Raw genomic sequence first — 16,920 nt, 5'->3', positions numbered from 1 at the left:
CTTTGCCGAGTAGCTACACTTCATCCACCAGAAAAAGCAAGATGATACACTTTAATTCTACTTCCCATTCCCATTCCAACATGCCAGTCCATTGCCTCCTCTACTGCTCTGATGAGGCCACACTCAGCTTGGAGGAGCAACTCTTATACTCCGTCTGGGTAGCTTCCAACTTGATAACATGAACATCGATTTCTCAAACTTCTGTTAATGGACCACCCCCCCCCCCTCACCATTCCTCATTCCCATTTCCCTCTCTCACCTTATCTCCTTACCCGCCTACCACCTCCCTCTGGTGTTCCTCCCCCGTCCCTTTCTTCCATGGTCTTCTGCCCTCTCCTATTAGATTCCCCCTTCTCCAGCACTTTATCACTTTCACCAATGACTTTACAGCTCTTTACTTCACTCTGCCCCCCTCCCCAATGTCACCTATCACCTAATACCTTGCATTTCTTCCTCCGCTCCCCCCACCTTCTTACTCTGACTTCTCATCCTTTTTTTTCTCCGGTTCTGATGAAGGGTCTCGGCCTGAAACATCAACTGTTTACTTTTTCCCATAGACGCTGCCTGGCCTGCTGAGTTCCTCCAGCATTTTGTGTGTGTTGCTTGGATTTCCAGCATCTGAAGTTTTTTTCTTGTTTGTAGGCAAAATATTTACTTGGCACTAGAAATGGCTTACCTGGAATCAAGGAATATAAGCTTCATGTCAAGGCTGGCTCGAAACATGAACATATTACTGTGCAGTTTAATTTCCGTCACAGCACTGGGGGGCAATGAATGGCCTACTGCGACCAATCCAACATTCTGATAACACCCATCAAATGGTGACATGTCCAGACTGTACTGGCGTATCTTTAGGTAGCCACTGCAATGGATAACCTGCAAGAGACAGATGCACTGCTTTGAAAGAGTATAACTCAATGACACAGATGACCAATAACTTTGAGACCCTGGCTCACTATTTACTAAATGAATTACATCAATCTGTGAGTCAAGTCTCAGACATTCTCTGTACCCTCCCAGGCTTGGGAATTGGACAAATCACACAATGGCCAACCAAGGCCGTGAATCATTTCCCTAGTGGACCCATTTTTACTGTTAATTGCCATTCCAACTTCAACTTAGGTTTTAGAATGCCTGAGGAATAGCAGCATCCCCAGACAAGACAGCAGAATAGAGTTGCGACGCTTTGCTGTTCCTTTTATTAACCCCCCCTCCAGTTACTTCACACTTGATCAGCCTGTGACCATCACAAGAGCTGCTAAGTTTCTCCATGTGTCTGAATGTATGCAGCTAGGGATCATGAGTCATGATTTCATCAGGAAAGGAAGTAGTGCAATGTTTTTTTTCCCAGTGAGACGTCAAGGTTGTCTAGGAATTGACAACCCATCAGAAGTACTACTTAGTGCATTAGAGCTCATGACTCCACTGAGTTTCATGTAAGATATAAAGCATATACTTTTACTGTAATGGAGCTACATTTTATTAGCAAGCCAACTGAATAATCCACAACCAGCTTTGTGTGGGCCTTTTAGATGTGCTGTGTACCAGATTACTTTGATATAAATTCTCCTTTTGGATTTGACAGTGTGGAAAATATCAATTTATGTGAAATCCTCCAATGTGCAAGATGAAATGACTGAGTGCATAGGAAATGGTAGTATAGCAGTTATAGACTGAAATTGGGAATTCAAATCCCTCCATGATAAGTTGTTCAATAAATGTGCAGAAACATCAACTGTGAAAACCTGCTGTTCTTTCATTAAAATCAAAACTGGGTCACAAACATCCCTCATGAAAGGCAACCTGCCAAGTCTGCCCTGCATTTTACTTCTGTCCTGCGCTACATAGTCAATTCAATGTTCTGTGATGCACATATCCTAATCTCAATTTAGAAATGAGTTCCACAGCTTGGCAAATTACCAGAAATTATGCACTCAGTTGCCACTTCATTAGGTGCAGCTTTCAACACTGCGTGGTCTTCTGCCGTTGTAGCCCATCCACTTCAAGGTTCAATGTATTGAGCATTCAGAGATGATCATCTGCACAACACTGTTGTAATCCATTTGAGTTACAGTCACCTCCTGTCATCTTGATCCAATCTGGCCATTCTCCCTGACCTCTCTCATTAACAAGACATTTTCATCCACAGAACTGCCACTCACTGGATGTTTTTTGGGGTTATTTTCATACCATTCTTCTTAAACTCTAGAGACTGTTGTATATGAAAAGCTCAAAAGATTAGCAGTTTCTGAGATACTCAAACCAGCCAATCTGGAACCAACAATCGTGTAACGATTAAAGTCACTTAGATCACAATTCTTCCCCATTTTCATGTTTGGTCTGAAAAACAGATGAACCTCTTGACCATATCTGCATGCTTTTATGCACTGCGTTGCTGCCATAAGATTGGGGATTAGATATTTGCACTAATGAGTAAATGTTCTTAATAAAGTAGCCACTGGATGCACTTTAAATCTTTCCCATTATAAGTAATTTTCAGCTTCTCTTTAGTTAGCTTTTTGCTATCAAAATATTTATTATTTAAAAGTCTCTCTGCATAGTTATAGGGGAAATAACATAACCTCTGTGAGTGGGAGATATGATGCAGAGATGATATTGCCTCATATATTTATGACTAAGAATAGGATTTTGAAATCAGAATCAGCTTTATATAATGTGAAATGTGTTACATTGTGGCAGCAATACAGTGCACTGACATAAAAATTACTATGAATTTCAAAATAAATAGTGCAGAAAAAGGAATGACGATGTAATTCGTGTAAACTAAACATTATTTTCAAAATATACAGATATCTGTTTGGTTGAATGCTTTAAAGAGAAAGGAAAGGTATAAGTCAGAAAGCCCCTGCATGTTCACACATCAGGGTGAGTACAACTCACCTTGTAACCGCCACAGGTTAAGCCTGCATTCCTCTTCGCCAAGACACACTTCATCCTCAGGAAAAATGACCGTTCAATCTCATATTCTGTCAAAAATTGACCGAAAGAGTGTAATTGCTTTAGCAGAGATATTGTGACCATTAAAGATACTAACACAAATATGAATGTATGAGAATAGGTCTGACATACCTTGAACAAAGTGAGAGTGGTAGGGCTGATGAGCTGTTAAAACTGCAGTCATCTCGTCGTGATCAGCTGGGTGGATATATTCATAAATGCTATTTCCAGTCAGCTCTACCTGTTAACATCATGAGTACGTTTAAATGTTACTTGGAAACAATTTTGAATTAAAATAGATATATCACATGTGCATTCCCCAAAAGAAGACACACCAGGGGAAATGGAAACCATTTACTAGAATAACGAATATGATCATTTTGAGCAAATTAATAGAAGTCACTTAATGTACCTGATTTTATCATTTTATGACATATAACAATGGTTATTAATTACCTGTGGAATATTATGCTACCTTACTCACTTCAAAAGTTATATGGATCCATATGTAATAATATTTTTTAATTTTTAAATCAGAAATAATTCATTCCCACATATACCCATATTTGTTTGTGAACTCAAATAAATTTACATCCATCATATTTGTTATTCTATTAAAAATTGCTTGCTATTGTATTGAAAAATACTTTTTTTCAAACAAAAATTCAGTAATTGCCACAATTTTTTAAAAGTAGCCATACAAGCCTGTGGATATTTCCATTATAAATTACTGTACAATTTATATATATATAAGCACAAAACACAATCTACTTATCACATTAACATGGCATCGTTACTTTGCTGTTAATGTTCAGGAACATTATCTGAACAGTGATATGGAAAAACTTGATGAAATCACAAATGCAATAAAGCTCCAGATTCCTTTATGACAGTATTTTTAAAAATATCCCTATTGTTCAAAAGATTGCAATCCTCCAGAAAAAATATAAACTTATATTTTATATTGCTCGAGTAGTATGCTTTGAATTGCAGATGTCCACCTACTTGGACTTCATAACAACTGCAGATTATAATATTTGTGCTATTTATTGCACCTAATTGAAATCAAATTATGTTAGTGAACATTAAATTTCAAAATGGCTCTCATTTATCTGATGATCTATGAATGTTTAGTTAGCAGCTTCTGCATATTCTGCCATGAATTAAAATTTTCCCAATTGCAATGTATGCACTTTTTACCAAGAATACAAGTAGTGTTTCTTAAAACTAGGAAATTTGTTACATAATTAAATTAATAAATTATATATTTCTAGTTGGTTAAATATGGTGCACTATACTTTAACTTAAAGCAGAGCATTTTGGTAACAGAATTTTAAATATTTCAAACATTTTAGAAAAAAGAGGTAGATGAATTGCAAGATAGTCCATAGCAGAGGCTGATGTACATCAATTCAGGCACATTTTAACATCAAGTAGGCTCTTCCCATTTAAAGAAAAACTTGAAATGAATATAAGTCAGTAAGATGTTTATATTGTTATATGACCATTAGCTAATTACAAAATATGTGTTGTATTTGTAACATTGATCTATCTTTTTTGTATATTTTACAGATAATAATTTTAATTAATGTAGATAGATGATAGAATCACAGAAGAGTCATGCTCAGTTTTAGGTGGGTGTATGCAAGCGCAGACAACATCCAGAGGAGAAAGGTTAAGCCAGATCAGGCTGGATTTAACTCTTAGAGTAAGGATAAAGCCAATCAAAATAGTATTTTGGCAAAGAGCATGCAACAACTGTAAAATCATAGTGGCACTTTGATCCTAGTTTGTGTGTGTGTGTGTGTGTGTGTGTGTGTGTGTTTGTTTTGCTGGTGTTCTGTGTCATTTTTGTGAATCTTCGATTTTTATCATGACATATAGTGTTCAAAGTATATACATCTGTGTCTGAAACTCCAAACAATGGTCCTGGCTTAGTAAATTTTATCATTGTTCAGTCTGATGAAATAATTTTGAATGATGTGAGTACACCATAGAAACAGAACGAATATGTTTTGTCTTAAAAGATCAATCATGACACCACAAAAGACATGATACCTATTGAATGTGTCAGTCAATTCAGGTCTTAGTGAAGTTCAAACATACATGATAAATACCAACATGCAAATATTAATCTGTGTGAGTTTATATATCTCATTAAATAGTAGAAGTGGCTACACATTTTACTAACAGAAACAGAAATTATACGCAACCACATATACAAAGAAGGACAGCAATGGCGGGGAACAATCTGTGTCCTACCTGTGAAAGTCCCAGATGAACTGACGCCGTTTCGGAGATGTACATAATCTTCCCATCAGGGGCAACCACGAAGATGAAACCATCCAGTGTCTGGATGGAAAGGAACAGAAGAAGGAGACATGCATCATTGTTTGGCTGGAGAAATGCTGTCTTTGATCTGAGTACGACAATAAATATTTGCACCTTTCTTCATTTTTTTTGCCCGTTGTTGGCCAGGTTCATGGCAGAATTTCCAGAAATAAAACGCGCGGACTGTTTTTGTATAACTCATTACTTAAGCAGCAAGGGATAAAACTGAGATCTATCGAACTTGCTTAGTTGAACACTTCACCGGATTTAAATTCTTTTTTTTAAAAAAAAGCACCGAGCTGAAAGATGCGTCATTCATTTACTCATGGTCTCCTTATTTCATGTTCGTTGAAAAACACCACACAAATTAAAATTCACTTATCTGTTTTTGACTTCTAGAAATACAATATATTGTGTCTGTTTGTATGATCCCACACACCATTAAACATTTACAAACACTGTTACTCAGATAATGTTTTCTTCCAGCTCACGCTCCGATGGCCCCTTACCAATCATTCCAACACCTGGGCTGGAGGCAGTAATTCCGTCACAATATTAGAACTGGGAATGCGATCAGAAGATAATTTGACAAGTAATTGAATTGGATTATTTTAAATTATAAAATCATTACAGGGTGACGGTAACTATGCCTGAAAAGAGAAATTATGATTACTTTAAGGCAGCATTTAGTTTGCCTTGAAGAAACAAAATCTACTATGTTTTAATTAATAATGTTGCTTTAAAATCAAATTTATATAAACATTTCGACAGTAATTAATAACATCCTGGATTGCTTTTGTTCAATGAGATTTATTTTAACCTAGCAATATCAATAAGCCCTTTTGTCATTTGTCAACACCAAACGGCTTAGCAAGATTTACTCTCACAGACTGACTGGAAGCAGCGTCAGGTGCAGGAAAGAGGCCGTGTTTTCCATCACGGGAAAAAAAAAGGCGCCATGAGCCATCTGAGAGCAGTGGCTGCATTTTCGAAAGCACGAGGCTTTGATGTGTTGACTTTACAGCTATAAGTATAAAAGTGAAGCTCCAGACTCTACGCAGCCTCCGTGCTGTTTGTTTTAGATGTGAGGCTATTATGTGTCTACTCGTGTGTACGTGAGCTGGTAACACGGCGTGTATTCCCGTTTTCCACTGAAACGCATGCTGAGGCAATGTCCAAAGCGCAAAGAACATTTAAATTTCCTGGTGATTTACCTGTAACAGATGAGATCCCAGTTCCCGGCCGACATTATCCAAGTGACCAGCACGACTGGTCTGACCCCAGGCTTCTCCCAGTCCTAAAATGTACGAAAACTATAAGAAACGGAACAGGAATAGATGACAAGTTTCACGCTCCGCGCTTATCACGGCGTCCCAGGAAGCGGTGAGAACCACTTATTCCTTAACCGCCGAAATGGTTTGACTTAACGCGTGGGCAGCTTTGGTGCCGCATTCATTTCAACATAATTGATTCTATTTTTATTTCAGGCGGTATTTTTTTTGCGGGAAGCAATGTTTTCGTACACATTCGGCAATAATTCGTTCGTTTGTATGAATGCACTGAATGAACGCAGCTACAACACTAAACAAAAAGAGATTTATATTTATACAGAAACAAATCGACACAAACCAGTGTAACACGGTACATGTTTTCGAAAGAATAAATAATAGTCAACCCATAATTGTATTTAATATTTAACAAAACTATGTGGTAGCAATTGTGTACACCTGAATGCATGTCAGCAGCTCAGAGAATTGTTAGAATATAGATTCGCTTCATTTATATCGACAGCTTTCCTAGTTAATGGAGTCAATTCATTCTCCCTGTGATTTACCCTGGTATTTTAATACCAAGCCCTAAGAAACCACAGGAAGGGGTACGAGAAAGGCGTGGAGTCCCTTTTACATTTTTTACGCCATTTATAATCTTCCAACTACACAACTCACGGAAAGAGGAGGTGAAGTAGGTAAAGTAAGGGAAGTGTATAGATGCGTACTCTATGTCTCAGCCCGTGGCTTTGCTGCAGACTGGTCTTCCAGATTATTTGATCCGTTGCAATAAAACGGCTTATAATCAAAGAACACCATTCGCGAGGAAAGATTGAAAGCCCTTGATCCACACCAAAATGGGAGCGGATCCAAGGCCGACCTAGAACAAGCTACTCCAATGCAGCCAGTAGTAGCATTTGAATGAATGGATTAGTATACATTACATTATAGCCCGATTTGTCACTGAAACTGTTATTTTGACATGAGGGTGCACATGTGTGTGCAAAGTGGAGATATTTTTAGAGGTCTGTATTCGTTTCAATCCAAATTCCTGTCGATTTTGATGAGAACAGAACTGGAAGGCCCTACTAAACTTTCGAGCGGACTGTTTTTTTTCTCTTACAGACTTGATTAATTCCAATTAAACACTAAAACATTTATTTTCTCAGCTGTACGACTTTATTATAAACAATCTTCTCTTCCTAAATTGAAATTTCGTTACCATGAATTAATTTGGGCGATTCATCTTTGGGTTTGAACTGGCTCATGTCCCAGATAATGTAACATCGGCCTTAAACAATCCACTGTGACTCCTATTTTCCAGGTCACTTTTTTCGCTTTTGGACAAGACTGTCTTCGAGGTTATTCCACATAATTTGTACTGGAGCGCTCTCTTCCACTGAGGATATCTTAAATACACCACCTTAAATCTGACTGATACTGTTTATCATAATAACCCTTACAAAGAGTGGAAAAATTGATGCGTAGGGTTGCTTCCTGGAGCAAATTTATTTCCCCTCCTTTCAGCCAAATTTATTACGCTTGTCCGAGAAAAAGATTGCACCACCAATTCCTTCAATCTACAATTTCATGAGGTTGCATCGAGCTCGGTTTTCTGAAGACATTAGTGCACCCTGTTTATTCTTCATGTCTTCTGCTATTTTACATAGAATCTTGACTGTATGGTCAACTGATTTTTAGCTGGCAGTTTGAAGATCCGACGGTCGGCAAACAAAATACAGGTCTGGTCTTTTCTTGCTAAGAGTATAAAGTTAACTGCCGAAGGCTGCAGGGCACGATTCGTCTGGATCGTTTGACTGATGTGATGCAAATTGGACAACAAAATAAACGAGACTCCAGCAAGCACTTGTGCCGGCAACCTCACACGGAGAGCGAATTATAGACCCGTGTCTACAAAAGCGCACTAACACACTCTTTTGTGAAGGATTGCTGAAGCCACAATGCGACCATTATCATCATTGTGGCTGCTCCCAGTGCTCAGAGGGTTAAGCAAAGTCTATTCTGACTTTTGCGGATCCTGGTGTGGTTATTTGGGATTATAACGCGATGAGTGAGAGAGTTTACAGACGCGGATCCGTAAATAACTTACACTTAAGTGTGAGAAAGCCAAGAAATGATCGTTCCCTTCGAGTGTGGGGAACCTAGTGGCCTCCTTACATGGCGAGTGCTTTTGAGGGTGAAGAGGGATTTCGTCAATAACAGCTTCATTTGTGCGCCCCACAAGAAGCATGGAGATTTCAATAGACAAGTCCATTGCGTTTAGAAAGTCCCACCCACACTATCACCCCAACACCCAACACGCTTTGAAGAGTTGCAGCCGGCGTAATTTGTAATATTTAGAAGAGTATGATATAATACTAAGTGTCAGTATAATATTATAACTGTTCAATGTCGGAATATATTCGCTAAGAATGTATTATTTCCTTTAAAATAATTATGCTTAAATACAACACTAAATGTGAAACTTGGTGATTTACCGTGGCCCTAAGATGCACCTGGATATTAAAGAGAAGCATGCTCCGCCTATTTTCTCTTCTGTTTGTTTGCCTATTTGGAGTGGAGCAAAACAAACCCTTTGCTCTTCTCAGATCATTTTGAGAAACTGGACCTCACGATTTTCATTATGATGGTTGGCAGCAGTACCCACTAAATGAAAAGCCTTCCTCCAATCTACAAAAGTCTTTCAACATCCACCGTAAGAGAGAAAAAAAATAATTTGTTGTAAGTTCCCTTTCTCAACGGCTTTGCATCTGCTCGAAACAGTTGATCCGTGCAAATAATCGAATGTAAACCGGTTCCTAAACAGAACCAACTCAATTAAAATCACAGAGTCACTAGGAATTAATCTTGAGTGTGACGACTCAAGTCTGGGGCCTAAAGTTGTGAGTTTTGTACTTGACCTACCATCAGGAAACCGGACGCCAATAGGACAGAAATTGAGAGAGAGAGAGAGCTCTAGAGAGAGAGAGAGAGAGAGAGAGAGAGAGAGAGTGTGTGTGTGTGTGTGTGTGTGTGTGTGTGTGTGTAGAAACAAGGCTAGGATAAAAATACTCTTGTGAGGTGAAGAGGCTTGAGATGTAACAAACCGCTTTTGTGTGCTGAAATCTAAAGCTTTCGTGGATGAAGCGTTTCCCAGCTAGCGGAGACTCGCAGAGAGTTATATTCTACACTGGAAGGATTCCACCAACACCTTCAAATTAGCCTTTCGGCGTTAAAAGACTTGATTTATTACCTTCACTTTTAAATAGTCGTGGAGGTGAAAGTGACATTAAGCAATCGGGAACTGGTGGCTAAAACGGTTCCAATTTTAAGTGAGGCATCAACGTGCACACAGGGGACAAAAAAACTTTCTGCGCAACAGTTCCACGGCGGAATTAATGCATTGAAAGGCCCATTTCCATTTAAATATCCACTGACCCGGATTACCTCAATGGACTGGACGCTTGTGTTTTGTAATTTCCTGAAAATGAGATTTCGATTTATAAAACAAGAAACCAATTAGTAACCAAATGAGGCGAAGTAGATCCAGTAAAATTGACCAAATCCCAGAGGTGCCGTTTAAGGCAGTTCTTGGCGAGGAAAACGATGTTTCTAATCAGTGCTCAGCTCGGCTCGTTCTCCAGCTGGGCTTTCCGCAATCCAAAATAAAACAATCGATCCAAGTTTCACAGAATTACTTCCAAACTTTACATTATTAAATATAAATATGCATGTGTGTATACATTGAAAATAGAAGGGTGGGTGGGGTCGAGTGCAGCGATTCTGTCCGTAGCCCCGAATAAGGTGTGCACAACAGAACCAACGTGTTCATAATGCAAATTGCAAACCGGTTTCACTTTCTGAAGTTTGACTGGCACTACCAACATACAGTGAGTACAAATTATACTAAAAATGTGCATTCATTGCATTCCATTTCAGATTAGTCTGGTGCTAATTAACCGTAGACACGATAACCTGTTAAGATAGCGTTTGTGAAAGAAATTTCACTACCCCGCCGTTTTTTAAATTCGAATTCCTAAGTGGTTGGAATCCAATTTCGATAGGAAATTCAATCGATTATAACTTGTGTTTGTTCCTTGGTAGGAATAGATGAAACCTCGGCGTTAGGAACATAAACTGGTTTCCTAGATCCTGGCCACGCCATTTATTCAAGTCTATTTTATTTCTGAGGTGCTGGTGGTATTAATTTGAATGTGAACAGTTCTGGGACATATTAACGTGCAGAAATATGGTTTCGGAACTGTAATACTCGATCAACATAAAACAGCAGAACGAATTTTGTACACGGAGTTGAGTGCACAAAACTCTTTCATTAAAAATATCATAGAACGAAGAACGGTGCGTCTAGTCGCGTTTAAATACAGCCACAACGTAATTGAGACTCCGTAAAATGCTTCATGTCTGCAACCTGGCCAATACAATAAGATTGAATCAATTCGCATCAGATTCAGCTAATGCTAAATATCTTTTAAACCATCATACACTTAAATACCAATCCGATTCAAGCAATGTGTAAAAGGAAACCTAAACCTGTTCACTAAAATACGTTTAGTCTTTTGCTGTGTTAAGAACTTCGGGGAAGCCTGGTTCGTATACATTAGTGCAGGAGGGAGGGGAGGTGGGGTGAGGAAAAAAGAGCACCTGGTTGACCCGACATGGTTGGTGGCATGAACATAGCGAGGATTGGTGATGTGCCAGGGAAGCTCTGATAGCTACCTAATGTAGGCGAGTCTTTCTTTACATCTCAGGTCCTTTGGATCGTTCCTCCACCCTTGGGGAGGTAAATCCAAACCAATCTAAACACAATTCGCTCTATCTGCACCACAATGAAGAGCGGAACAGACAATTGTTTTTAAATCACACAACTGTTCAGATATTGAGAACAATTTTTCTTTATTAAAAGGCTGAATAAAATCTTGTTGGGAGTAAGCCGTTGCCAACCCACTCTACCTCACGTTCGCATAAATAGATTTGATCAAATGAGAAATTACAGTTACATATGCCATTGAATGCAAAAGGCAAAGCAAATTGTTTGAAATGTATAGGGCGTATTTGACACAGTGCATTGGAACTGCTGCCTTGACTTTTCATTCTATACTTCTGCCTGTTTAGACGTGTGTCTGAACGCGAGGTGACGATCTCGGTCAGAGTTTGTATGACCAAATATACCTTTTCTTCTGACCACGCGGAGCTCTTGTGAATGTGCCGGATCTTACTTCGAGTCCACCCGATTCTACCGGGCCTATATATCATGCAGACAATATATGCGACGTGTGTGTAGTTGGGATCCGACTAGGTGTCTGAGCCGATGGGTGCCAGATTTTACTGTCTGGCTGTGCTCTACTGTGCATGTCTGCAATTGGAGCCTGTCCACCCATATGTGGGAGCATTTGTAAGTTTTAAAGCCTGCAATGGAACCTGGTTAAAACTTGGTAATTGGACCTGCTGTATTTGTATACTATTCTCCACAGTACGTTCTGAAACAGTTTCCACACCGGCATCACATGGGAGAGTAAACGACGTCGATTTATATTAATGTATTAAAGATACTGCCGATATAAACCTGAAATGCCAGCATGTCTGTGTTACACGTGTAAAATATTACAGGATAGAGAGCTGTGAGACAGGTAAAGATTGTCAGTCGCTGTGCAAAACACTTCTAAGCCCCCAGCCTCGTATTGTGTTTCATTCTGTAATAAAGTTCGAAGGAAAGGTGGTACGGCGCATTTCGCCTCCGTCGTCTTGATAAATTATAATGGCATCTGTGAGCCTCACAATCAGTAGTAAACGTCAACTAAATTGTGAATTGGTAAACAAAAGCTCTCTGAAGTCTTAAAGCGGTCAGCGACCCTTGAAAACGACGCGTTAACTTGAGGAAAACAGAGCCCTTGAACGGGGTGCTTTCCTGATTAGCGATTAATGAAAGCAGCAACTTTAGACTTCATGTGCCAGTTTGAGATCGCTTCCTCGACCAAAGGATCACCTCCCCGCCCCATTACTCTTTTGTAAATCAATATCACTCTTTTTATTGGAGGTGAAGGCGGATTTGCCATTGTCAGGATTATCAATTTAGACTTGTTTACAATTTAGTACTAGTAATACATTTCTCTCCATGCTCGCTAGTTATAATTAAGTGAAGCCGTATTCAAATACAATTGTGTTTGTTTACCTATCAGACTGCAATATTGTAGTTTGTAAGTGCAGCAGCGAGCGCTGGTTTGAAATCTGACATTACTTGCAGATTACCCACACCGAGAGTGTGGGGAATGTCTGTACATTACGCGGCAGGGATCTCCAATCCATCACGTTATGAGGAAAGGATGACGTTAGCAATACTACATTGTTCATATCCATGTCAAAACGCCTACAATGGTTAATTATGTGAGCTTGTTTAGTGTTTGGAGATATACATTCTCCGGGTGTTACTGAGTTGGCCTTCCAAATGTCGACTACAAGCATCTTTTTTAAAGCTACATTCCCTTCACGTTTTGACTGAGTACTTTTAAAATTAATCCTGAATATAATCTCCTGCTCCACTCCCCCCACCCCCAATGGGACACGATTTGTTCCACCTGGTACTGGCACTGGTCAAAAGTGATTTTTGCTTGGTTAGCGTGCTTACGGATGCTGAATCGTTGGGTGGGTGAGTGCAGGGTAATCAATGTTTTCACTTAAACTTAAATTAAAGGCAATTTAGAGAGCCAAACTTTAAACCAACCAAGTTTTATACGTTGTACTTGTTTCAGATTAAATACATCCATCGGTGTCGTCCCAATGCCATTTGGGGCAGTACGCTTATTTCATGATATTTCTCATATATTTTATCTTTTACATTATAGAGCTGGTTTAATTCCCCAAAATGTTGTTAAGATTTACAAACAGTTGGTCTGCATTTGAGTAAATTAACTTTTGGAAAAAAAATACATCTCTCTCTCTCTCCCTCTCTATGCTACACAAATGCTCTCCCTTTCCATTTCATGCCGCAAACCAGCCTTCAAAATGAACTTATCGGGGAACCGAGCTATTGAGAGTATCTGAACGGCAAACCAATCACACACGACGAATGGAACGATCAAGCAACTGCCTCCGAAACCTCAGAAAGTTCCTTAATGGCTGGTCACTGAATACTTCTACAATGCGTCACAATTAAATTATATTTAGTGCTGTTTCCCCCTGCCTCAGCAACCAAGCAGCAGTACATGGAAAAACTAAACATCTTATAAAGCTGTGCCAAATATTCAGCAGCTTTTCAAAAGAGTGTGAGGGTATTTCGATCTCACAGTTACGGCATTTGTGCTCTGATGTACTTGCTAAACTTGTTGTTTTATTATGGCACTGTGGAGGACTAATAATCTCTACTGATGGGTGAATCTTTGAAATCTATAATTATATATATATATATATTTAAATCACACAAGAAAATAACTTCGCTCATAATCCATTCGGATCTGTTATACACCTAAAATGTTATAATGAATTTACAGTCCCCATCAGCGGTATTGACAATGGTGGTAACTACACAGGGCATCCAGCTGCAAGCATCTTAGCTATCAGAATAATAAATGTTTCATATTGTTTGGTGGTTTGGCAGTTCTTAATCCTGACTCGAAAGTCTCGCAAGAGCACAGGTATTACAGTGGGTGCGAATTATTTTGAAGGGATATCGGAAAATATACAAGAATAGTTTAGTCCCTTCTCACCTTGAGCCGAGGAGAGAACTGGAAGTGTCGGCCGACTATTGCGTTTGACACGAAAATGCACGCGGCGTATATTAAAACACGAAAGGGCAGTTGGGAAAGACAGAAAGTCTGCAGTGCATAACGCGAGAGTCGTACACACGTTAATTCATAACGGTTAGGGCGCCGCTTGGTTAGCAGTTGTTTCTAAAGTGCACTTTGCGCTCGAGCTTCCCCAGGATTTTAAAATGTTTTCAGAGAGAGTTACTGACTGATAGACTCTCTCTCTCTCTCCACCACTCACTCTCCCCCCTTCTCTCTCTCTCTCTCTCTCTCTCTCTCTCTCTGAAACCTTACAGATTACTCGACGCCTTACAAGAAGCACCATATGCTTCAACTGATCAAACAACTCGTCAGATATGCAAAAACATAATTGACAAGTCTGTCCTGAAAGCACGCAGGGAAGTAGCCCATTGGGGCTGGTAAATCATCTCAGAGAAGTGTGCTGGGGAGGAAAGGAAGGGGGAGGGGTGGAATCGAGCGTTTTTTACACACTGAAACAGTCAGAATGCGTATCAGTTGAATAATTAGCAGTGTTTGTAATCTCTGGAACAAGGTGTTAAAAACTACAAGCCAATGTTCATATTGTTCCACGCATTGTATCTTTTCCTCTGAGTACAGGGCCACACAACAGCAGCATCCTCGATGTTTAACTGAGTAACTGCCAACACTTCGCCAACTCACAATTTGCAGATTATCTTAATTATGAGTTACAACGAACAGATTTCACACGAAAATGTAAACAATAATGGCATGTTGGCGGCGAGTAGGCATCGTGGGCCCACGGCTGACTATGGGATCCAACCACCGAGACATCCTGTGTCTCTTAAACATAAACCTCTGTGCGGCTGTAACTTCACATCAGGGTGATAAACCTACAAATACAATGCATATCTTTTAATGGCACCTCGCCATAACCACACTAGTGTTCTTGTAGTTGTAACCCCATCCAGAAACAACGTTCTGTCCGACTGGACTCTAACATACTGTCCTGACCTTTTCCTCTTTTAACTGCTTAGAATTAACCAGTGATTCTACCCTGTCACTCCAATTTCCAATGAATAAATGCAATTATTTTTAAGCAGAGTGCACGAAACTACTATTTTTGTTGTCTTCAATTCTCATTATATCATAATCATTGTATTTAATTGCCTGCTACATTTTGCATTAAACAAATTTATCACTGAAAACATTAGGTAGCACGTTGCTTTCTAGACTTCAATGCATTGCTACAATCGTAAACATGTATGAATTAATAAGAAAATTTAACACAAATTGTTAAACTAGTTCCCTTAAAACTCACTGATGGCCCGTTGTTTACAAAATAACACAAAACACCCTAGATGCTGGAATGGCCGAACATTCATAGTATTTTCATATTCTTTTTTCTTATTTAAACTTGATATATATTAATAAACTCACATTACTGATGAAATGGCGTTCAAGTTTCCCACTGTGCATGATCACCTTTCGGACTTTGAACCAAGCGACACTTGCCGAGCGCGTACGCTGCTCACCTGGTATATCAACAAATGCCCTAACATGCGCGTTTCATTTTTAAATACATAAATACATCATTTTATTGCATACAATGTCTAATCATAAACTTCAATCCTGTAAACAACCACGATTTTGTTCTGACGAATACCAATTTTAATAGTTACTTACCCTCAGGGAAAACCACCCTCATCTTCAAGTAGCTGGTTGTCAGTCTTATGATTGAGGCTTTGTCGAGCTGCGAGGTTATTGCAGACGGCAGTGGCAGCAATTTAGCCAGTTCATAAAATTCACTGTTTTCCTTTTCCCGTCTTGTTCGGGCAGCATTTTTTGATTTTTCCTTCATCTCGATTTCTTTTCCCTTTTCTTACAGCGCGGCCGCCATAGGTTCATTCCTCCAAGAAAAGAAATGGTTGTGGTTTTAACACCACGTGTGAAGCCAGCATAAAAAAATCGAAATTGTTTTTTAGGGGGTGGTGAATAACTATCCTCCCCCTTCTCAATTAAACTAAATGTACCAACATTACACCGGAAAGCATTAACGCCGATACATTCAAGAACATCCAAACCTGTGTTCAAATCTGTGACATGTGAAATTCGTGCAGCGGTCAGTGTACTTTATATGTAAGACTATGAGATTTTGAAAGCCATCCAATGCAGATCAGGACATTCGCAGAAGGTTTGTCATTACTGTGCTGGTGGTGCGGCGTGCCAAGGGCTCTCTGCTGTGTTTTTATACCTGGAGGGGGATTGCTTCTGCAGCGAAGGTGCCATAATCCAAACAGCCTCAGCCTCAAAAGTTCCCTTTCTTATTTCAGCTGGAAGTGTCAAAGTGCTGCTTCACGTTCATATCCGCAAGTGGCAAAGGTCTGAAGAAAGACAGAAAGGCACAGGCATTACAAGACGAAAAGGCACCATGTTTCAGTCTGAAAGCAAAAGGAAATCTGTGCCCGACGATCAGGTAGTTCATGACTTCATTCTAAACATAACTGCACCTTAATTCATATGCATGTGAACGAAATGTTAACGCAAACAAAACATGTATTACTGTTGCAGGCAGTGCCTATCTTTATTGAAGCCTCCAAATTTGCAATTCGACATGTGTTCGT

The 16,920-nt window shown here is 39.4% G+C and overlaps 1 protein-coding gene across 4 annotated transcripts in view; it reads right to left on the bottom strand.

Annotated features, from left to right (window-relative positions):
• sim1a (SIM bHLH transcription factor 1a) overlaps positions 1 to 16,680 on the bottom strand; it is a 65,787-nt gene extending 49,107 nt beyond the window's left edge. The window contains exons 1-7 of one of the 4 annotated variants that reach the window (XM_059982335.1): positions 16,551 to 16,680; positions 15,983 to 16,206; positions 6,504 to 6,586; positions 5,221 to 5,310; positions 3,091 to 3,199; positions 2,902 to 2,987; positions 677 to 876 (exon numbers count right to left, since the gene is read on the bottom strand). In XM_059982335.1, coding sequence (XP_059838318.1) covers positions 677 to 876; positions 2,902 to 2,987; positions 3,091 to 3,199; positions 5,221 to 5,310; positions 6,504 to 6,586; positions 15,983 to 16,157 — 743 coding nt within the window. In that variant the 5' untranslated portion in view covers positions 16,158 to 16,206; positions 16,551 to 16,680. Of the gene's footprint in view, positions 1 to 676; positions 877 to 2,901; positions 2,988 to 3,090; positions 3,200 to 5,220; positions 5,311 to 6,503; positions 6,587 to 15,736; positions 15,761 to 15,982; positions 16,207 to 16,380; positions 16,514 to 16,550 lie in introns of those variants that run through there. The other 3 variants (XM_059982333.1, XM_059982336.1, XM_059982337.1) reach the window with 3 other exon arrangements.
• Between the last annotated feature and the right edge of the window lie 240 nt (positions 16,681 to 16,920).

The sequence above is a fragment of the Hypanus sabinus genome, chromosome 10 (assembly GCF_030144855.1).
Source record: "Hypanus sabinus isolate sHypSab1 chromosome 10, sHypSab1.hap1, whole genome shotgun sequence".
NCBI classification, from domain to species: domain Eukaryota; kingdom Metazoa; phylum Chordata; class Chondrichthyes; order Myliobatiformes; family Dasyatidae; genus Hypanus; species Hypanus sabinus.
The sequence above is the reverse complement of the archived record's forward strand: the minus strand, read 5'-3'. Positions and strand labels throughout refer to the sequence as shown.